We start from the raw sequence: 24,068 nt of genomic DNA on the forward strand, positions 1-24,068 counted from the left end.
GGTCGAAGCAAGCATGCCACGGGCGCGAGCGCGAGGTTTCTCCCCTTGTCTGCGTTACAGATTTCCAGTGCTTCCACGGCCGCCGTGGAAATCATACGCTGCTGACTGTGACCGGTCGCTGCCGCTGGCAGAATCCGGCAGTTTCTTCACTGGGTTGCGCCTCTGATCTCCTCCCCCGTCACGGCGCCGCCGCAGCCGCCCTCGTTTGTTCTATCGGCTCCCGGCCCTCTCGCTCGCACGGACAAAACTGCCGTAGCTCTCAGCCTCGCATCATCATCCACCGGGGTTCCGTGTGCCGGGTGACACAGGTGTCATCGGCTCGGTCCATCAGTTTAGTAATCTTCAGCACCAATCCGCGGCGAAAATTGCAATTTATTACCAGTTTATTATCTAGTTGAGTCAGTGTCTCTGTGCGACACGTGTACAGGTGGCATGGTGTCAAGTCATATTGGCGCAGGATGGTTGGGCGTGGCCTTGATTGAGGTTGCCGAGAGAGGCGAAGTGCCAGCATATGGGACCTGAAAGCTGAATCAATACCGTCTACTCGACACGCGTGCGTCCTACTAGGCTGTTTAGTTCCTCTGACTTATTTTTAGCACCCGTCATATCGAATGTTTAGATACTAATTAGGAGTATTAAACGTAAACTATTTACAAAACCCATTACATAAGTGGAGGCTAAACGGCGAGACGAATCTATTAAGCGTAATTAGTCCATGATTTGACAATGTGTTGCTACAGTAAATATTTGCTAATGATGGATTAATTAGGGGGTGTTTGGATACGAGGTGCTAAACTTTAACAGTGTCACATCGGATGTTCGGATGCTAATTAGAAGAATTAAACATGAGCTAATTATAAAATTAATTGCAGAATCCTGTGCTAATTCGTGAGACGAATCTATTAAGCCTAATTAGTCCACCATTAGCAAATGGTTACTGTAGCACCACATTGTCAAATCATGGACTAATTAGGCTTAATAGATTCGTCTCGCGAATTATACTCCAACTGTGCAATTAGTTTTGTAATTAGTCTATATTTAATACTTCTAATTAGCATCCAAACATCCGATGTGACGGGTGTTAAACTTTAACAGGGTGGAGCCAAACAGGCCCTTAGGCTTAATAGATTCGTCTCGTCGTTTAGCCTCCACTTATGTGATGGGTTTTGTAAATAGTCTATATTTAATACTCCTAATTAGTGTTAAACATTTGATGTGACACGTGCTAAAAATAAGCAAAGGAACTAAAGGCTCCCTTAAAACTTCCTCTGTGGTGCTGCTGAACTGAACTGGTGCAATCCGACTAAGCTCGAGGATTAAAGCTGAATTTAGGAGTTAGAACATGCGTAAACGCGTTTTCTAACCGAATTTTGAAGGAGGAAATGGAAGAGAGGGGGAAAAAAGAAGCAGTGGCAAATTTAAGCTCTTGAAAGAATCATGCCAAAATTCCTACCACCGAAACGCAACCTCAAACACGACTCATAGGCTATCATTGACAGCCAAAAGATGCGGGCATGGGAGCTTTACTAAAGACTGACGGTGGGTTACCCCAAATGGAGAAGCTAGTGGTAGATGGCGTGTTCTGGGTCTGGTCAAGCAAGACTCGAGTTCTGTATGGGTCGCTCTCGGTCGGGCCGCATGTCGGTTTCCGGCCACACGGGTCGCGTGCGCCGTCTAAAGCAAGGCACGCTGCATCTCAGGATCGTCTCGATCTTTTTTTTTTCTCTTCAGCAGTCCATACTCATCTGATACACACCATCTTTCGTGAAAACGAAAATACACGTTCACCATAAAAGATCCACTTTGCGTCTTTGCCTAGTGTGCAATGCACGACCACTTAATCTGGGCGGCTAGCTTATCAAACATGATTATCGGTTAATCACATTGCATCTAAACAAAATGGACCCAGTAACTAGCAGTTGGTTGGTGTAGTGCCATACTCGTGTCATGCAAGACTGGGTGATATACTACTTTGACACATGGACTCTGAACTTCACCCTTTACTTCCTTGCTCAACCATATTTTTTTTTTCAAGGAAGGAATAGGATCAACTATATTGCCCGTGGACAGTTAGGAATCTCCATAGAGAGAAAGATGGAAAAGAAAAAGGAGATAATTTGCATGCGTAGCATAACTTGTATAAAAAGAATCTGAAACTTTTGTAGCCACGTAGCAGAAATGAAGAGTAGAAAAGTTTGAGGATATGTTTGCGGCAACGGTGTTTGATCACGTAAAGTAAGCACGAGTGCGACAAGGGATGATTTGCGTCCGAATGATCACAAACAAAAGACCTTAATCCGATCCATGAGGATCTCATCTCGTACATTCGCAGATGTTGACATCTGCTCACATCACTCTGAGTTCAGACCGCTCGTGAGCAACCAAGGCACCTACCATGAGTCTCATGTTGTATCAATCAGTGGAGAGTGTATCACCACGGCAACCGGCGCCTAAGAGGGTGTTTGGTTCCTTAAGCTAATATTTAGTCGGCGTCTAAGGCGGTGTTTAGTTCCTTGAGCTAAAATTTAGTTAATATTCGAAGGCTAATTAGGAGGACTAAATATGAGTTAATTATAAAACTAATTGCATAGATGAAGACTAAACGGCGAGACGAATCTATTAAGCCTAATTAATCCATCATTAGCAAATAGTTACTGTAGCAGCACATGGTCAAATCATGGACTAATTAGGCTTAATATATTCGTCTCGCCGTTTAGCCTCCATCTATAGTTTTTTCTATGTTTAATACTCCTATGAGTTTTCTATGTTTAATACTCCTAATTAGTATCAAACCTTCGATGTGACGGGATTAAACTCTAGGAGGTGGGAATCAAATATCCCTAAATAACTAAATAATTCAGGGAGCTTAATTGCCAGCGAGAAAGACGCCACCAGTGACGAATCCAACGACGGCGAGCTCTTCGCTGACGGCGCTTTTCCTGGCCCCATCAGAGACCATGCGCGCGTCCATGCGTGTGCCACGTCGCAGTAGAATGGTCAGGGCCCTACCGATGCAATGCAATCTTGCGATCGGTAGGAGTGATGGAGTGATTTCAGCAGAGCACGATCCACTCCACTGTATGCGCCAACCAGGGACGCCACGCCAGATGCCTTTCCACACTCAGCTGAAGATGCTGAGACAGGGCTGCATGAACCGAAAGGTCGCATACACGCTTTCCATCGTTGAAGACCGATTGGCGACTTGGCGTCATGCGAGACTACGACGCGCCACAGGATTTCCCCAGCCAGCGAGCACAATGTGAACGCTGAAAGGCTCCTGAATTCCAAAGCGCGGTGGTCTCAGCGGAGCATCTTTTATGCCGTCAACTGTCTGACAGGAAGAAGCAAGGAACGTAGGAACACTCAGGACTCAGCACACCGTTTCAGCAATCAGCATTCAGTTCTCTTCTGACTTCTCCCCGGCCGGATGATGTTATCAGAGAACAGCGACGTTTTATTCTGGAATGATGGACCACGGGTCGAGTGGCCCGTTTTTATAGTATCTGATGTGCGCCAATGGAATTTATGGAATGGAGGTTTGATATCTTGTCAGACGTGACATGCACCTGTGCTGGTTTGTACCTTGCACCTACCGGCATCTTCACATGTCTGTGAATCTGTGATCGAACTGATACCATGGGCTAGTGTCTTGTAGACATGACGTGTATCTGTGAGTTGGTTTGTACCCAGTACCTACCGGCATCTTACAAATGCCTTTGCGCAACTGAACTGTAGTTCTCTTGAATGCAGGTAGCTTCAAGAATCTTAGAACCTTTTCTTTCGGGTGAGGCGTCATGTTCAGCATAGCTGGGCAGCCCGTTCCACAATCGACCAAGTGTCCAAGTCCATGCCAGGAGAGCCATAGCGGTGGGCGGTGTGTGTCAAGCAATGCCTCAACGGGATGACGATTGACGACCAAGAGCTCTTTTTTGAGAAAATCGCTGTCCTACTTCTCTCTCGGGAGTCGGGTCCATCTGGACCGTGCATATTTCATCCAATGGCTTGGGAAGCTCCAAAACTGGATCGCTGAAGATAATCGCGATCCTGATCGCCAAATCTGGGACGAAATTATAAGATGAATCGACCGTTTCATAAGAAAGATCGTACGAAGACCGCGGATGTCAGCCGCAACTGTGATGGGCTGGACTCTTGCCATTTTGTTGTCCGTTCATGGATGGCCCATATTACAGCCCACGAATTTTCGCAGGCACTTGGCGCGCGACCTAGTTTTGCCACGGCCCATTGCCCACGTTACATGCTTGAAGCTTCAGAAAATTCAGAAGGCACGATCAAAATTCTGATGCTGCTGCTGTAGCAGCTTGCGGTGCAGCCAGTACAAAAAGCTTCGGTCTGGAGGATGTTGCCGGCGGAACGATGCACGAATGGCAAATGCAGCGAGACCTGTCCTCACGCTTGTTGGACTGCTAGCTCTTCTTTCGCGGATCGCTGGAACGAACAGACCACGGACAGTGCAGGGGCGAAGTACATGTGGATGGTAACCACGGAAATGCCCATTCTGTATCTCATGGCGTGAGAGCAAAAGGATAACATGTTGCCACTAGCTGCTTCTTTGCTTAATTGCTGGCGTCTCGTCTCTACAGGACTACAGAATGGTCGATGGACAAAAAGGACCCGGCAATTTTGCCCATTCCTGTTCAATGGTCACCGGTCACCTATCGGCTGAAGTTGAGTATCCTAGACCTGCTAGTGGGGCGAGGACAAATGGGGATTTCATGTCGGATTCTTGCGTGGGGGTTCATTTGCATGGGTAGTTGCAGGTTTAGAGGCCAACGGGTCGGGGCGGGGTGGGTCCGCTGCATTTGCGGGTCGGGGCGGGTTAGAACATATTTTGTTGACCTCGCGCCGCGGCTCACGGGGCACGGGGCACCTCGCATCGGCGCGTCCTTGCGCCCACAAGAACAAGGTGACACCGCCGCCGGCTGCCGTCGCCACCGCCCCTCCCGTGCGAGGTCCTCTTCCGATGGCCACGGGTCCAAGTATGCATGTTGCATCTCCCCTTCCAGTCCCTTCCTCAATCTCCTCCGCATCACCCCTTCACCTTCTTCTTCTTACCACATCTACGGGGGAGGTGCTGTCATCGGCCACCGCCACCGCTGCATCCGCTCCCGCATGCAGGAGCTGAGGGTGCCACGCTCCACCAAGAAAGGCGACACTGCCGCCGCCGGCTGTCGCCACTCCTGTCAACAAGAGATCCCTTCGAGAAATCAAGGTGCTCTTCCCTTTCCTCTCCAATTCCTTAACGAAAGAGTGAATTGTAACGGGGATTCCTTAAGAAAATAAAGGCAAGAAAGAGTGGTTTAGAAGTTGTTGACATGTATTTCCATACCTCTCCACGGTAAATTGTAATGGAGATTCCTACCTCTTTAGCATGTTGTAATGATACAAATGTAGTATCACAAACTAGTGCATCCAGAAGCATGGTGAACCGTTCTCCAGTGCTAGTGCTTGGAAAAAGAAGACTAGAATAAAAATTTGCTGAATATAGGCATGAGAGGAGAGGGACTTGGATTGAAAAATTAGAACTTGATGCATATCTAGAAGAACCACCAGTGAGAACAGATGAAAAATTTGAAATTCTGACTTGGTGGAAGACAAACTCCAACAAGTACCCTGTGTTGTCAATGATGGCATGCGATTTCTTAGCAATTCCACTCAGCACCGTTTCTTCTGAATCAGTATTCAACTTGAGTGGTCGGATTCTTAGTGACAATCAAAGCTCAATGACGCCAGAAACTCTTGAAGCTTTGGTCTGCTGCAAAGATTGGTTGTATAAATATATCACCACTAAAGTTTTTACTAACTGAGGTTTTCTTAGTGCTCTTAGTGCAAGCTCACTTATATCTTCCAATCTTTTCCTATTCTATAGTATAAACTGCTCTTAGTGCAAGCTCACTGATGTCTCCACCTGACATGATGATCTTTATCTATGTGAAGTTCAGGAGGAAGTTAGAGGGTTATGAGATATTCAAATGGCTCCTAAAGGTACACAACTAATTTGCATATTTCTATAAATTGTGTATTCTGTCCCAGTTGGTATATGTAGTTGCTGGGTGAGATTTAAGCCAACGGCTTGTTAGACATTGATATCCTAATTAGCATTATGTAGCAAGTAGTGTGTAGTGACATGCATTAGTTTCTGACCGGATCAATGAAGACATTGCCACAGTTAATTATTTTTATTAACTCAATAAGAATTTGTTGTTTCAGTCCATTTGTGCCTTTTTCGTACTTGGAATTGAAATCTGCAAAACAATTTTTCATTATGATTCATGGTAGTAACCATATAAGCAATTTTTCATTATCTGTGTACAACCTAGGAGGGAGTTAGGGTGAGAAACTCAAATGGTTCGTAAAGATACCCAACTAATATGCATATTCTATAAATTGGGTATTCTGTTCCTATTAGTACATGTAGTTGATAATTGTCTAGGTGAGATTTGAGCATATACGTGTACTGATGTTACTGCATATACATGTACTAATATCTCCACTAATGTCTATAGTATGCCTCTCTTTTTTTAAGCTTTCAGGTTCCCTTTTGCTTACTTAGCAGTCTGTTATTATTTTCTATTTCACAAATAATCCAATATGAAAGTATCATACGTATTGTGTTCCATACTGAGTCTTTTCCTTTCATTTTACACATCGCTGATTGAAGAAACTTTGCCTCTTGACTCTGCAAATATTCTGACAAATGCAAAATTCGGGAACTTGGATTAGACACTTAGTTTATTTTGGAACTTTACTTATGTGTGTGTCATGTCATACTGTCGCGTGTTCCATGCATGTTATATTGATGTGAGCATCTTGCTTTATCTTATCAATAAGACACTGCACTTGCAGAAATTCAATCATAATAGCTTACTGTTAGCAATGGCCGGGTCGGTGATCTTTGATTTTAGTTTATCTCTTGCATATTCTGAGATGTAACTATCTGAGATGCATATTCTGAAATGTAACTATCTGACAGTATTCTGCATATTCTGAAATGTAACTATCTGACAGTATTCTGCTTGTGCTCCTTTTAAAGAACCATGGCAACCCATTACTGGTGGGGCGGCACGGGGTGGTTAGATAAGTTAAGTATATGAGGCGGGATGGGGTGGGAGAATCACATCATTAGTTGTGGGTTAGGACGGGTTAGGGGAGGGTTTAGCTCATTAGCAGGCCTAGAGTATCCTCACAAGCCAAACCTCAGAGCCCGCACAATTTCTTAACCAGCCGTCCACCAAATTATCGCCTCATAGCGACTCAAAATCCAACCACAAGATTTTGTATTTCAGTTTGGTGCCTGGTACTTCTCCGTAATTTACAAGTTTGCCAAACTGCAAAGCGTGCTCTTGCAAACAAAGGGCAAGAAAAGGTTCAAACTGCTCTACGGTTTATCTCCGCCACCTCGTGGACTCGGGAACCTTCCTCCATCGCGCGCCGTCGCCGTCACGAGTTTTTTTGGGCGACAGCCGACAGCAACAGCAGGGGCGGATCAGGATTTTATCCATCCAGCCACAGCCAGTGCATCATCGCCGCTTCGCAATCAGACGCCACCATCACGGCGCCGTCGCCGTCGCCACACCTGCCCCGTGACCCCACGCTGTCATCCTCACCGCAAAACCGCCCTTCCCGGTCCCCGGCGGCCCGGCCCCAAAGGCCGAAACCGCGCGTGTCGCCCGCCCATAGAGAGGACCGACGACGTGACGTCTTGGTCCCCGCCACCGAATCACCAACCCGCGCCGTCCCTTGAACCGAGCCAGAGCCGGGACCCGAGGAAGGAAACGAAGGAGCCGCACGCCAATGGCGACGACGCGGCCGGCGCGCAGCGACCCGCACCTGCCGCCGGAGGAGGCGGCGCGGGTGGAGGCCGAGGTGCGGGGCTACTTCGAAAGCGTCGCGCCCAAGCGCCTGGCCAAGCCGCCGCGCAGCGACCCGTCGGAGGACGCCGGCGCGGAGGGCGACGCCGGGGACCACGACCTGCCGGAGCTCCGCAAACTGCGCGATCTCGAGGCGAAGCCCCAGGTCAGCGAGGTTTTCCTTTTTTTTCATCTTCCTGGTACTAGAATTGTTGCTTCGTGTGACTGTTGAAATCGATGTGTCGATGTGAGCGTGGTGCCTTGTCGTGTGCAGAAGCTGGTGTTGGACGGAGGAGGGGATGATGTGGACGGCAGGGAGGAGTACGTGGAGACGCGGTACTACGATGGGCTCATAGGCATCGACAAGCAGCATCACACGGTGAGCTTTGAATGTACCTGTCTGAGCACTCTTTAGGGGAAAAATTTAAAATTGTTTACCGAATTTGTGAATTGTAGTCGTGCCATACTGGCAGCCAGTAGTCCATCTAAAAAGAGGAGGCAGCCAGTAGGTCGGCCAGGTTTGTAGGTGCAGTCATAAGGCTTGGTGTAAGTTTGGATTCTGTTTTCAGGATCATTCTTTAGGGCAATCACTCTATCCATAGTTACTTATTGCTATTTATTTGATCTTACCATGTTGTGGTATCTGCTGTCTTGTGATAGCTGCTTTTGAACTCTTGATCAAAATCATCCATTCATAACCACATTAAAAAAATACATGTTGTTCACACAAGAGCCTCGACAAAAGCTTGATTATAGAGTTTTCAGCGGAACAGTGTCAAATTATTGTTGAATTTGTTTGCAAAAGTGGCCGGGGTAGCCAGAAAACTGGAGTCAGATTCAGCACTCTGGCTACGAGAGTCACTAGTGGTTTTCCTTGCAAGTGCTATGGTCAGCAAAATGATCAGGATTATTTAATTTAACCTTGTTAACTCTCTGTTAATCTTGAAATTTGAATGGGCTCTGAAGATTGCATTACACTTTAATTTCTTTTTAGCATGAGCGCTGCCTGTATTTCATTGACAAAAGAGTTTTAGAACAGGAGTGCAAAGAACATCGTCTAATGATAAGTGCAGTTTTTGAAATGGCAAGAGCTGTATGGTAGGCCAGGGGTCAAGCCCGGAATCTCCACGTTGGTTGTCTCTGATGTGCAGTAAACATGGTTTTACTTATGAAGTTCTGATAAAACTAACTAATCTTGAAACAGCATCCAAATATAGTGATAAGGGCAACAGTCCCAATCTCTTTAGCATGGTCAGGCTCACTTTATGCATTAATGTGCTACTAGTGGTACAAAGTGTCCTAAAGCACATATATCAACAATTGATCATGAAATGTTTTCTAGCTTTCTCCACTGAAGGCTCTTAGGCAAAGCAGTATAATCATTCTCAGATGCTCGCATAGGACAACTGAAATATCAGGATAATCATTAGGTACGTGCTGAGGCCTTTCATGATGCTTGGTATCAACCTGACCAGAAGCAAAATGCATGGATCCCAAAAACTAAATATGTTTTTTTTGGTCTTGGAGCCTATTAGACTGTCCTAACAATGGAAAAATTGATTTTTCATTCTAATATAGTAGTTTGGTTCCAGTACGCATTCTGTAACATCGATATACTGATATGTTTAACTCGGTCACATTTCTTTGCAGACTGGTACAGGTTTTATCAAAGTGGAGGGACCCAATTGCAGCGCCTTTAGTGTGATGACCAATGGCAACGGCTACTCATCCGCCAGCTCTGTCCGCTGCACGAGCAACCCTGCGACAAATGATTGGATACCATCTGCCGAGATCGTATGATAACCAACCAAAAACATTGGCCAGCAAGCCAAGCCAGCATTACATTTTGTGGATCCCTAACTGACTTTTAAATTTGCAGGTCATCCCAGCTTCGAACAAGCCCAGCAGGAGTGACTCGTGACTGGGCTTCCTTCCCTTCACAAAGTGCTGTGAATTGTTCACGAATCGTTTCGGGGTAATAAAGAGCATCACTTCTGTGTGATGTCAAGCGAAAGACGAGCGGAGGCCGCTCTGAACGAGCACAGGTGCACAGGTTTGAGACGAGATGTGTGACTATTAAACCAAGAACTGAAGAACGTGTACGAGTACCTTAGCACAAGTAACTTGTTGCTGCACACTATTGTGGAGACTTGAGAATGCACTATAGAGTCTGAATGAATGTGAGTGGTTTGAACAGAATCTCTGTGCAAGATGATCCGACATTCCAACGGATCAGTTGGGTCCTGGTAAAGGAGCCGTGGGCCGTTGAGTGGGCCGAATCGCGACAAGTTTCCCAACGTCTCTACGAGCCGCAAGCCCGCAAGCCAACAGACGGACACGCGCGCGATTCCTTCCCTTTTTTTCATCTGAGCCGAGAGCTGGAAAGACGGAGCGGAGAGAGCCTCCGGCCGGGCAGCGCCTCCGAGATCCGCCGCTCAGTCGGCTGCTACTGCTAGCCTAGTCGACCTTGCCTCCGCCGCTCGGCGTGCCCTCCGCCGCCCCCGCTCGCTCGTTCACCGCCGCATCTGCAAGTCTTGGACGGTAATTTCGTCGAACACCTGACACGCACGTCCTTCCCAATGTTCTTCTGTAATTTCCCCGCAAGCTAACAATGCTTGCGCACGGTTCCACACGAGGTAAGCGAACAACCTATATCTTATTCCATTCTTGGGGAGATACAAATAAATGTTGGTACACTTTGGGATTCCGCACAAAAGAATCTTAGCAAAATTTTTTGTGTGTCAGTCAAAAATCAGGTCGCCGGTCGCGTAGACGTTGTAGAAGATGGTGGCGCTGAAGTAGAGCGCGGCCGTAAGGGTGAGGAAGGCCTGGAAGGATCCTAGCCACTGCACGAAGTAGCCGGTCCCGATGGTGCTAACTATAGCGGCCACTGTCCCAATGCCGTTCGTCAGCCCTGTTCACGCAGCAGAGGAGATGTCAGTAAGCCTGAGGAGAGCACTGATGAAAACTGGAAACTCATATCTTGTCTTGCTAGATCTCCAGTTACAAACGTACCGTGCAAGGATCCAGCATATTTGGGAGCAATATCCTGCTCGAACAATCAAGGACAACACATTCAATCAGATCGAAGTTACAAGTATGATGGAAATGACACTCCAGAAAGGGGAAACATTGTTCACGGAGTTGAGGTGGCATGATCACTGATCAGGGCATGAAGGAAACATTACCTGTATATTGCAAAAGTATCCAGCTTGGCTGAAGGAACTCAAGCTCAGAGCTATCGTCATGAGAACCGCAGCAACTGATGGAGTTTGGGCAAATCTTAAGCATAGCAATGACACTCCGGGACCCATAAAACCAATAGACTGCAGGGAAATCAGAACTGTGTTATGCAGGGAAATCAGAACTGAGTCCTTGTTCAGGTTATGCAAGTGATCAGCTGTTCTATGAACAGTGCAAATCTCAGGCAATGCTTTTACCTGCATAATTTTCCGAACTAGTCCTATAGAGAAACCAGATTTGATCAGGAAATCTGCAGAGGCTCCTGCAACGTAACCGGACATAGCCATGACTGCCCAAGGTATGGCGCTGAACCATGCTGCTTGTTTTAGATTTACATTATAAACCTGTAGTAGGATTGTAGTTAGAAATAGCTTGGAGTTTTGAGAGTAGTATTAATCAAGGCAAAATAGCCAAATACGTCCCTCAACTTTATTCTAGGGGTCACTTTAGTCCTTCAACTATTAAATAGGTCACATTAGTCCCTAAAGTTTCTCTTTTGGGTCAAACTGGTCCTTAGGCTGACTTGGCATGCCATGTGGTCTTGCCATGTCAGCAGTGGGCAACCTTTGGATGACTCAACATAGTAGAATTGTCTCTTTTACCCCTTTGATTCACCATGTATATTAGAATGGTTGTGTATAAGATTGTTGCGACGAGGGTACAAAATAATCGCACCTTCTATCCTATGTTCATGCATCTAGCTTTAGTTTTTGTTGAATCTTAGGTATGGAAACTAACATATGACATTGTTTAGGCTCTGTTAGAACATTTTGATCAATTTCATTTTGGAAGAAAAATAATGAAGATGTGCATAACACACTATGCCATCACTTTATTTATTTTATCTTGCTTGAGCAGACGAGTGTGAAAAATTCCTTGTAATATGTGAAATCCACGTCGGGTATTATTTATTAGATGAAACAAGGGGTAAATGTGGCAATTATAACATGTTTGACTCATCTAAGGGCAACCAAAGATGACATGGCATGAACACGTGGCATGCCACATCAGTCCAGGGACCGTTTTGATCCAAAGTGAAAAGTTGGAGGACTAAAACGGACTATTTGATACTTTAGGGACAAAGTGATCCTTGGACTAACGTTTAGGGACATATTTGCCTATTTTGCCATTAATCAACTAGGAGGCCTTTGATAACATACCGTTTTGAAGTACACAGGCATCCACGACAATAAGACAAAGTAGCCCTGCATGGTATTTTGAATTTGCTGGTGTTAGAATTCGTACACAATATGACCAAACTGTAATGTTGCTAGCCGATCATCCTTACCCAGTTGTTGACCACATTGGCTATAGTGACAGCCAAGAACTCAAATTTCGAGAACAATTCCCTAAGGGATGGGCCTTTACTGCCTTTGACTTTAGATCCGCTTCTTCCATCTAGAATAAATTGCAGCTCAGATTTGCTTATGGTACGGCTGTCAATAGGATCGCTTTCTACATTAAACATCCATACAGATAGCCACAAGTAACCAAGCGATGCGAAGAAGGCAAATGTTCCAGTAAGGCCTATGTGTGACATGATGATCGGTGTTGCTAGGAAGCTTATGACGTTTCCAAGATGGAATCCACCCATTGAAATGCCGACAGCGGTGGCACGCTCTTGTGTTGGAAACCACCTGTTTCATGCTCAATGTTAGATTGAACCCAATACTGAAATGTTGTTTGATGACATTGACATCAAATAGGTGGCAGTTTTTTTTTATTTTGGAGATTCTGTAGCAGCTAAATTGAAATCAATGAATAAAAACCTAAACTGAAATACCAGCAAGATCAGATGAACAATACTTGCATGTACAGTTGAAAGAACTATTCTAGTTACCAAGTTGGATGTTGCTTAAAGCTTTAAAACGCCAGCTACAAGCAAATTAATCGGGTGAGAAATTTGTTACTCACTTTGGTAAGAAGGTGCTCATTGTCGGAAATGCAACACCTTCGGCTAGGCCAAAGAGTGCACGCACAGCAAGCAACATGGTGGTGGAGCGGGAGGCAGCCCAAGGAGTGAGGATTGTAGCCAAGGACCATAGTGCAGCAGCACCTGCCATCACCTTCTTCCCGCCATATTTGTCTGCCAAAGCTCCTCCAACCATGGATGAACAAACGTATCCCCATAAAAATGATGACTGCAGAAATGGTGATGATACTAACATCAGATTCAACCAGCCTAGTAGCAAGATAACAAGCTTATCGAGCATCAGGGCATACACCACATGGAGTTTTGAGTTGGGTGTTTCTAGTTACTGATTTTTTCCCCCAGTGTAATCCTCCTGGTCCCTATCACCAGGTAAAACAAGACACCAATAGCAAGGACATCTGAACTAGTCCAATTATCCAATTCGAATCCTGTCGATATCAGGAGACTTTTGATAGCATATCTATGTGATTGACTGTCCAAGGAAACTAACCTTCACTTTACCGATTTGTGCTCTGCAGTCAAATACAGGCTAACTATAATCATTGTCATGGCTCGTGGTCAATTGAGAAAGCAAACACATAAACTTCCATTCTCAAATTGGTCGTGTTCTGGTGACATGTTGGTAACTTGGAGCTGCTCTGGGCCGGCACACGGCAAGACTGTAGTCCATAAGAGGCTGGAAGACCGACCGTCTCCCATCGTTGCAGTTCCACGTGCTTCTTCTAAAATGTAATGCTTCAGTCGTTTTCTCATCGCGTCTGGCACTGACGTGTCGATGCAGAGTTGACCTTTTTTGTTCTATGAACTGATCGTTCGGGACATTTTGTTCTTCATTACAGAGCGAAAAGGGGTCCTTCGCTTTGCTTCTACTTTTCGTCAATGCACAGAGGAAAAAGGAGGGGGAACGAAGCATCAAGCAAGTGCTGGGGGATTCAGCTGCGCTTACCTGGACGATGCCGACGAAGGAGCTGGACCACCCGTACTGCGCGGCCATCGGCACGACGGCGACGGACATGACGACCCGGTCGGCGTTGCAGAGGAGCATGATGGCCGCCACCAGCGCCACCACCTTGGCCCGCTCCGGGAACGCCGACGACGACGCCACCGCGGGCTGCACGGCGCTCGCCACGGCAGCGGCGGCGGCGGGGACGGGCCGGACCCCGTCGAAGCTCGCGCTGCACGTGGCGACGACATCCCGCCGCCTGATCCTCGGCCCGTCGCCGCCGAGCACGCCGAGGCCGCCATTGACGACGACGCCCCTCCCGCTGCTGCTGGCGGCGCAACCGCCATCCCCGCGAGCGTCGGCTGCCGACGCCACGGACGAGGAACATATCCGCAGCCTTCCCGGCGCCCCCAGGCCGGCCGCCCCGACTCTCGTGGATCTGTACCTGACCGGGCTCACGGCGGTCTTCACGGACACGCACGACCTGACCGGCGCCATCGCCAAGCTTGATCCAACTACCGGCCCGTGGGAGGAGCTGATAGCCTGGGCCTGAATACGCGGCGGCGAAGCACGGAAGCAGGAACGAGCGAGCCTAGTCAGAGGTCCACGGCGGGGATCGGAGAGCGCGTCGCGCGGTGAGTCAAGCCCATGGCAAGTGAGGCAGGGGGTTGCGAGCGGCGGGATTGATCGGCGGTTGGTGGGTTAAATTAGGACCTAGCGGGGAGCAGGAGGGCCGAGGGAAGGTGGTGACTGGTCACGACTGACGAGGGCGGTAGGTGGCAGATCGGACTTCGGAGCAGAGAGCTTGCCAGGCCTGGCTAATCAGCTCGTGTTAAATCTTAGATGGGCGAGGAGCTGTTTGGTTTTGGCAAAATGGCAAGTTGGCAACGTTGCTTGATCAAAAGAAATGGCAACGTTGCTAGTGGTGCCGGGCCGGTGCTGGGGTTGCTAGGCGCCTAGGCGTATTCGGAAAGGGTCAAGAATTGCGGGGGGTTGCCGGCGTCCGGCGGGCACCTACCGCGGCGCGGCCGGTTCGCCACCTACCCGGCCGCGGCAGAAGGCGAGACGATGGCTTCACACGCCCAGGAGAGAATGAGCATGCGGCGAGCCTGTTGAGTGTTGACGTTTGTGTGCCGGGAGTCGTTGCGCGCGCGCGCGGTTGTCGTGTCGTGTGTGGTCAGCGGCGTGCCAGGGGGTGTGGATGTGTCAGGTCCGGGAGAGGAGGTGGACCGGAGTCCGGGGGGGTTGGTTGGCGGCTCTCGACATCGACGGCCATCGTCCCCGTCCATTTGTTCAGCGGCACCAGCACCGCCGTGACGTGACCGCAGCCCATGGTCGCGCCGGAAACCTACCTGGACGGCTGGACCGTTAAGGGTCCCCTACTCCCGTAAAAGGCCACTCTCTTCAGCATCTGGATGCTGGCCACATTTTTGCTCTTATGATCTCTTCTTTTGCCACGTACCAACCCTTTTCTTTTCTTTTCTTTTCTTTTAAAAAGAAGTGTCCTAGAGCCATTTCATACCTGCATTGACCACTAACTTGAAGCACTTGAAGTTGCCCTCAGTGACAGTGCATAACGCCACGATTCCATTTGATCGGCTTGTGTTGCGAAGCTTGGCGCATTAACGCTCAAAGCATCAAGCTTTGGCGGGACCCTGAACAACTATAGCGAATTTCATCAATAAAGCCCATCGCGAGCAGATGCGATTTGGATTTAACTACTGAGGACGACGGCCAACGCCATATTAAGCACACGCAAGCTTCATCAGAGGATAAGCCGATAGGGAGTTGACAGCCAGCAGGTTACTTTTAGAACACAACACAAACACTCTTAGTAGCTTCAGTGAGTGTTGGATACCACCCGCTAAAATTTAGCACCTATCACATCGGATGTTTGAATATTAATTAGGAGTATTAAACATAGACTAATTACAAAACTAATTGCACAGATGGAGTCTAATTCGTGAGATGAATCTATTAAGCCTAATTAGTCCATGATTTGACAATGTGGTGCTACAGTAACCGTTTGCTAATGATGGATTAATTAGGCTTAATAGATTCATCTCGTGAATTAGCCCAGGAATTTTGCAATTAGTTTTATAATTAGCTCATGTTTAGTCCTAATTAGCATCCGAACATCCGATGTGACACTGCTAAAGTTTAGGACCTAGTATCCAAACACCCCTTTAATTGGCATGCATTTCCTCGAGTTGCTCTCTGTCTGGTTCACAACGCAAACATTTAAAGTAACTTCAAATTCAAAATGTTTTGTAATGTCCAGATGCGGTGAACTCTTGAAGTTACTTTTGGAACGATCTAATTATATGCGTCTTGGTACTGAAATGCATTTCTTTTCCTTTCTCTGTGACTGCTACTGAACTAAGTCGATTCAAATAGAGCGGCGTGCTGAAAAATTGAGACATGAAAAAGGAAATACCATATCCAAACCATTTGCCTGGGCTGGCCATTTTCCCTGGAAAAGCCCATGACGACTCTTGTGACGAAAGCCCAGTTGTTCAATACCGGTCCAAGGCCGCACTCTTCGGCCCTTCGGCTTGCTGGCTTTGATTTGGATCCGGGATGCTGTGAAATGATGCTTCTCAGCTCGTCAAAACGTACGTGGCAGTACTGTATGCGTTACACATCATTGGTGAGCGCGTTATCTCGTTCACCAATCAAAAACCTTTGCGTGGCTTCAAAGGGAACTCTGCCAAGTGTCGAAGCACTGCACGGCCCCTCTGCAAGAAAGGAAGAGATCGAACGTGAAGAGGTGGCCTAACATGGAGCCGAACCTGCACGAATTTTCCAAAGGCTCATCCGAGCTATGACTATGATCAACCTGTCATTTCAATCCTACATTCGTGCATGCATGCGTCCAGGCACGAAAGAGACAATCTTGCAAGCAAGGCAAGGAAACGGCTGGCAGAACGAATTTGTGCTCCCCCTGGATCGTGCAGGCGTCAACTTTAACCAGGGCGGAGTTGGCCCTGAAATAGTCACTCAGCTGTAGGCCCTTTTGTTTTTCTCTGCCATGCCAAAAGAACCGCTCATGATTAATCGCGGACCGTGTGGTCGTGATGCCAATCGTGTTATATTCTACTGGTATTTGAAATTTGAAGTTGACATGGCCACATGGTGAGTTCTTTTCCTGGCGCACACTGCACTGACAGACGCCTGATCATGTTTACCCTGCAATTCCATGCTGGCATGCTGCGATGCACATTAGTGAAGGATTCATGGGGGAGTTTAGAGGGACTGTACCGTGGACTGTTCACTCTTCGGTACGCTGTAACAGGAAACAAATCTTTTCGGGCTTCAATGCCGCGGGAAGAAGCCGTAACCTGTGCGTTGTCCCCGGCGTTGAAGTAGTACTGTCATCTGCCTATCATCGCAGGAGCTGCCCATCGACCATGTACCCGGAAGAGTAAAAAAAAAAAATTGTCGGTGCACTACACTGTCTCCAAACTTTTCGAAAATGACACACTCTCCCAGTCCATGGCAATGGCACGGCGTTGGCTGGAAAGGAGAAACAGTGCGGGCGCCATCCGTGCGTTTCTTTCACGGATTTCTGCCTGAAACGCCCGCAGCAGCTGACAGGACGTACAGGGTTGGGAGCGTGCACAGTCCGTGTAAAAAGCTAGCCCTGAGCTGTGAGCCAAGCACCGCTGCGTGATCGTATGGCGTCAAGCCGTCTACGATCGACGAGTGGCCAACTCATGCCCCCCAGTCAGTTGGGTAACTGTAAAACTCCACTCCATGGCACCGTCGCCTCTCCGGTCTGGCTGGAGAAGTTACATCGGACTCGGACTCGATTCGGGCTCCAGCACCAGCAGGCAACAGCAGGAGACGAGATGACAGGCCGCCAGGCGCCCGACACTCTGCTGTTGCTGGGCGAGCGAATGGCACGGCACGTCGGCACCACCACCAGAATGCTAGTATGCTACGAACATGGTGACGGGCTGATGGCGCGCGCCGTCGTAAGCTCCGCATCATCATATTCGCTCGGTTCGGCTCGTATGTCCGCCTTCATTCACTGCGGGGCGCGCAGCCAGGCGCCATGAATGCGAGGGACTTAACAGCGAGCGTCAGAAAAGAGCAGAGAGGCCTGGCGACCTGGCCGTGCTGCCGCTTCAGGCTTCACCCCCGCCCTCCGTCCCCAATTGAAAGTCTCATCGCCGAGTCGCCAACGCGAGAGAGAGAGAGAGAGAGAGAGCTCACGGCGCCATTGCTTGGGATGAACCCGTGGCGTGATCGTCCTATCGATGCTCCGTGCTACTGTCGAACGCAGTATACCTACACGGTAGAAAAAAAACAGTCTGGGCACGCAAAATTAACCGAAAGAATTTTGTGGTATGAGGTGTGAGATCAGAACGTGCCTCGTTGCCATCAAAAACAGAACTCGTTTTATAACCCACGGAATCGTCGGAACAGGTCTCACGAACATGTGGGCGACTATTATCTTTTTTCCCCTCGTGCACATGCCCGTTGTTGATGCAGAACGTTAGATCCGGCGCCGCGCAGATTAACATGATATATAATCCGCCACACGTCCGTCCGTGGTGCTCGACCCCGGATCAGCAGAATCTGCCAGCCGGCCTGCGTCTCTGATCCTGCTGCTCCCGATCGGAGCCCAGCAGGCAGGCGGCAGCAACAAACCGTGCACGCGCCGGGTTTCGCTCCCCGTCGCACGAGGGAAGCCAGGCGAACCGACCGACCACGCGGACAAAAAACAAAGCAGCGAGCGCACCACGCGGCGGCGCGCCGCGCGGGGCGGCCACGAGAAGGAAACAACGACGACGACGCGGGCGGCGTGGGTGCCCCACGGGACGGGCGGGGCTCGCGAGTGCGAGAGGGGCATGGAACTCGCGCCGCAACCGAAAATTCGACGCGGCAATGTAAGAAAATATGGTAATGAGTTAACGTGACTATCTTACCCGGCGTATCATGGTTCCGTGTTCATATATAGGTCTAAAAGCCTTAGAAATTATAGAGATTGATTACAATTTGAATAGGAAGGAACTTATTTAGACAACAACTATCTCTACCCGTGATTACAATTTGAATAGGAAGGAACTTGGTTTAAACAACAACTATCTCTACCCGAGTCCTACGCTATCACATGTGAGTTACAACCCGGGAGAACTACGATTACATTATGATCAGATTTTTTAACAACCTCCCTCAATCTTAATTGGGTTTTCTAACCAGATTAATAATGTCTCTAAATGCTTCAAACTTCTATGGAGTAAGAACCTTAGTAAACTCATCTGCCAATTCGTCTTGCGAGGGAACAAACCGAATTTGAAGTTATCTCCTTGCAACTCTTTCTCTTACAAAATGAAAATCAATCTCAATATACTTGGTTCTTGCATGGAACACATGATTTGTTGAGAGATATGTTCCTCCTAAATTGTCACACCATAAACAAGGCGTCCGATCTAGCTGCACACCTAACTCCTTGAGTAAAGCTTCAACCCACATCATCTCCGTTGTAGCATTTGCCAATGACTTGTACTCAGCTTTTGTACTAGATCGTGAGATACTAAGTTGTTTTCTTGCACTCCATGAAATCAAGTTTGGTCCAAGAAACACAGCAAAATCACCGGTTGATCTTCAATCATCAACCGATCCAGCCCAATCCGCATCTGAAAGCGCACTAAGCAATGTAGTGTTGGACTTCCTTATGCTTAATCCAACATCTGCTGTTCCTTTCACATATCGCAAAATTCTCTTTGCTTCACTCCAATGAGCTATCGTAGAGGCATGCAAAAATTGACAAACTTTGTTAACCGCATATGCTATGTCTGGTCTAGTTAATATTAAATATTGCAATGCTCCTACTATGCTTCTGTATTTAGTTTCATCTTCTGAAGATAACAGTTTACCATCTTCTTTAGATATCTTCTCAGTAGCCGACAAGGGAGCAGGAGAACTCTTGCACTTTGTCATACCCACTCTTGTCAAAATATCAGATGCATACTTCCCTTGAGATAATACTATGCCTCCCTGCATCGGTTTAACTTGAATTCCAAGAAAGTAATTGAGATCTCCAAGATCCTTGAGAGTAAATTCTTCTCTCAATTTTCCAAGCAGCGCAGTCACAACGTTTATGGATGAGCTTGTCACAATAAAAACATCAACATATATCAACATAAATATAGTTACTTCTCCTTTTGAGTAGATGAATAAAAATATATCTGATTTAGACGCCTTGAAACCAAGATCAAATAATTTAGAACTGAGCCTAGAGTACCACGCTCTAGGAACTTGTTTTAGACCATATAGTGCTTTCTCCAATTTGTGCACATAGCTTGGCCTTGAACTATCCTTAAACCCAAGAGTTGTCTCGTATATACTTCCTCTTCAAGAACACCATGTAAGAACGCGTTCTGTACGTCAAGCTGCCTTAGACACCATCCTTTCGACACGGCTATAGACAGCACCAATCGTATAGTTGCAATCAATGCTTCCATCTGACTTTATTTTAACTTTGAAAACCCATTTGCAATCAATCAAGTTCACTCTGGGCTTTGGAGGAACTAAACACCATGCCTTATTCTTGTGGAGTGCTATGATCTCTTCTTCCATTGCTCGTGTCCACCTCTGATCAGTCAAGGCTTCATTCAAATCATCAGGTTCTCTTGTAGAATAATAGCCTGTGTATCTAATTGTGCCATCAGTGAAAGACTTTGGCTTTGAAATTCCACTTTGGGACCTAGTTTTAGGTCGTTCCTGTACGGGGGCAGCAGATTGACTGATACACTCCGTTGCCGCAGTGGATCCGGAGCTAATGTCGTGTGATCCCGCAGGCCATGATTGATGTCCTTCGTTTCCACCATTCTAGAGACGCCACGTGGAGGAGCTGTCGTCGCGCCGGGATGCGATACATCACGTGGAAGCAAGCGAGTGCAGGCTGAGCCGGTCGATGCCGCGTTGTGCCCGGGCGGCGCTCCAAGCGAATCTCCTCCGTGATTGCCGCCAGATCCTGTCAGCAGATCTTCATCAGATTCCGTGCCACTGTCTCCTTCCGAAAATGGCAAGAACACCCGATTCAGCTGATTTAGTCCAGTGTTTTGAACGAAATTTCTTCAAAATCTGTTGGAGGTATGCCCTAGAGGCAATCATAGAGATGATGATATTCCATTTGTATCCATGATTTGTATATTGTGTTCATTGAATATCCATTAAAGGCTACTTGAATTGATTTGCAATTATGTGAATTGTATGTGAAACTCTTTACTTGTATGGTTATTCTAAAGTTGTCCCTAGTCGGAGTTCATGTGAGGACACACATGAATATTAAACTAGCACATGTATTAGTTGATGACTATGTTTCACAAGTCATGGACATGGAGATGTTGAACTAATAATGTGGACACATGTGGAGACATGTGTTAGGACTGACCCAACACGAGAAGTAGTTCTCTCTTTAAACAACATATACGCTTTGTCCTTAGACCTGAGATTGTCGCATGTATTCTAGATGTGGATCGACCTACTTAGGGGCTATCAAACGCTACGCCGTAACAGGGTAGTTATAAAGGTAGCTTTCGGGTTTGTCAAGAAGCATGCTATGAGACATGGTCAATCAAGATGGGATTTGCCCCTCTCTGATTGAGAGTGATATCTCTGGGCCCCTCGAGTGATCGGATCCGAAAATGCATGGCCATGCTACGTACGGTTAAGAGTTAACCTACAAAGGGATTCCGAATCACAGGATCGAGAAAGAGCGGTCAGCTTGAAGCTAGACCAAATATCGTGAGGCAAAGGGAATAGCATGTATATTATGTTGTGATGGTTCGTCTGATATGATCTTCGTATGCGTATAGGAGTTGGCACGTCTTGCTAGAGGCCGCTACCGACTATTGGGCCGAGTAGGAGTACTCGGGCCATGTCTATACGTATCCGAACCCATAGGGTCACACACTTAAGGGGCTGGAAGCCCAATTCGGATCTGATCCGAGTTGGATTAGGTTTAGGAGTGCTAATGGGCCTCGGATCCAGAGGCCCATCAGGAACATCTATAAATAGAGGGGTGGGGGCGCCCTAGGGTTTACACCTTTTGGCTGAACACTCTTGCCGCGCCTCCCACGCCCTCGCCTGTTGCAACTCGCGGATCTAGCAATCCGGCTTGCGACGCTTCCTCCCTGCACGTGTGGATACCTTGGAGGTGTTGCGCCTGCAGCACTTGGACGAGACGCCGACGAGCCGCCGACGAGTCACGACGAGCCGACGACGAGCCACGACGACGACGACTAGATTCTTTACTAGCTATTAGGCGTAATAGCATGCTCTAGTTCTTGGAGGACTCATCACCAGGAGGATGGCGCACATGGAACATGGAGATGGAGATCACCATGGTGAACAGGTTCTATGGAGATGGAGATCACCATATGAAAACGGGCCATACTGTGTCACAAGCTGTGTGAATGCTATTCTGTTTATGTTTTACTTTCTGCATGCTGTGATGTTAGAAGTAGAACGATCCCTCGCAAATTTTAAGTTAGTATGCCCTCCCAACTAAGACTTGCACCGTCCCATGTCTTGTACAATTAGTGGTGGGTCTATGAAATTAGGGTGCCACTAGTTTTCCTTGACTAGATGGGTTTGTGTCGGACACTTACACGCATAAGGGTTGGTTTGCTTAACGAGGTCATCTTAACGGTTAAGGACCTTGGGGCATAAAGGTTGGGCGCCGAGACATAGAGATGTCACCCAACAACAGGAGTCATATGTGATATGATTAGCAAAAGTTGCTTACCGATCTACCTCGTTTGCTAGCGGTGATGCTAAAGCTCACTAGTAGACTTGTTAGTTGTGGATCCTGAATCACTAAGTTTCAATAGAGGGATATTGATTTTAGTGGGAGTAGATTCTGTTAAAATAGTTTAATGTAATTTGCTCTATCATGGATACGTTTGTCTTAGTGTATTTTGCATTACTTTTGTTGTAGATTAAATGGCACCTAGCAACACCACCACATCGTTTGCTTTGCGTTCGGTCCTTGAGAAGGACAAGTTGAATGGAACAAACTACTCGGATTGGATCCGCAACCTGAGAATTGTTCTCAGGGCTGAGAAAAAGGAAGATGTTCTAGACAACCCACTACCAGAAGAACCTGCTGAGGATGCACCCGCTGCTGCTAAGAATGCTTACAAGAAAGCATGTGATGCTAACCTTGAAGTAAGCTGCCTTATGCTTGCTTGCATGGAACCCGAGCTGCAAATGCAGTTCGAAACAAACCATGAGGCGCACGATATGATCGTGGCGCTTAGAGACATGTTCCAAACACAGGCCAGGACTGAAAGGTTCAATGTGTCTAAGGCCTTTGTTGAGAGCAAGCTAGCAGAAGGCGCAGCAGTAGGACCACACGTGATCAAGATGGTTGGTTACACTCAACGGTTGGAGAAGCTAGACTTCCCACTGGGCCAAGAGTTGGCCACTGATTTCATTCTTTCCTCTCTTCCGCCTAGCTATGGGAACTTCATCTCGAACTACCATATGCATGGGACGGAGAAGGGATTGAATGAGCTGTGTGGTATGCTCAAGACAGCAGAGGCTGACATCAAGAAAAGCGCTAGTACCAGCCATGTGATGGCGATACAGAACAAGCCCAGCTTTAAAAAGAAGGGCAATTCTTGGAAGAAGAAGGGCAAGGCTGGAACGTCCAAGCCAAACCCACCGCCCAAGGTTAAAGCTGGACCTGGACCTGCTCCAGATAAAGAGTGCTTTTACTGTCATGAACTTGGTCACTGGAAGAGAAACTGCAAGCAGTACCTAGCTTCGTTGAAGAACGGCGGAAGTAAGAGTACTTCTACCTCAGGTACGCTTGTTGTTAATGTTATAGACAACATATTTCTCGCTGATACAGTTATTAATTCTTGGGTATTTGATACCGGATCGGTTGCTCATATTTGCAATTCGATGCAGGGAATGATAAGAAGTAGAAGCGTGGAAAGAGGAGAAGTTGATTTCCGCGTGGGCAATAATGCAAGAGTTGCTGCTTTGACCGTCGGGACGATGCAACTCCACCTCCCGTCAGGATTTATTATGGAGTTGAATAATTGTTATTTTGTTCCTA

General features: G+C 47.4%; 2 protein-coding genes across 2 annotated transcripts; one reads left to right on the top strand and one right to left on the bottom strand.

Moving 5' to 3' along the window:
• The first annotated feature begins 7,723 nt into the window (after positions 1–7,723).
• Positions 7,724–10,067, top strand: LOC117849771 (uncharacterized). The gene is made up of 4 exons (XM_034731437.2): positions 7,724–8,034; positions 8,143–8,247; positions 9,519–9,662; positions 9,748–10,067. Exons 1-4 carry the CDS (start codon positions 7,813–7,815, stop codon positions 9,787–9,789), a joined length of 513 nt encoding a protein of 170 aa, XP_034587328.1. The 5' UTR covers positions 7,724–7,812; the 3' UTR covers positions 9,790–10,067.
• A 438-nt stretch (positions 10,068–10,505) lies between these two features.
• Positions 10,506–14,986, bottom strand: LOC117849770 (probable anion transporter 2, chloroplastic). The gene is made up of 8 exons (XM_034731436.2): positions 13,991–14,986; positions 13,026–13,252; positions 12,400–12,748; positions 12,272–12,316; positions 11,309–11,455; positions 11,057–11,194; positions 10,884–10,917; positions 10,506–10,782 (listed from the first exon to the last, which is right to left on the bottom strand). Exons 1-8 carry the CDS (start codon positions 14,483–14,485, stop codon positions 10,610–10,612), a joined length of 1,608 nt encoding a protein of 535 aa, XP_034587327.1. The 5' UTR covers positions 14,486–14,986; the 3' UTR covers positions 10,506–10,609.
• Between the last annotated feature and the right edge of the window lie 9,082 nt (positions 14,987–24,068).

Source organism: Setaria viridis, chromosome 3, assembly GCF_005286985.2.
Source record: "Setaria viridis chromosome 3, Setaria_viridis_v4.0, whole genome shotgun sequence".
NCBI classification, from domain to species: Eukaryota; Viridiplantae; Streptophyta; class Magnoliopsida; order Poales; family Poaceae; genus Setaria; species Setaria viridis.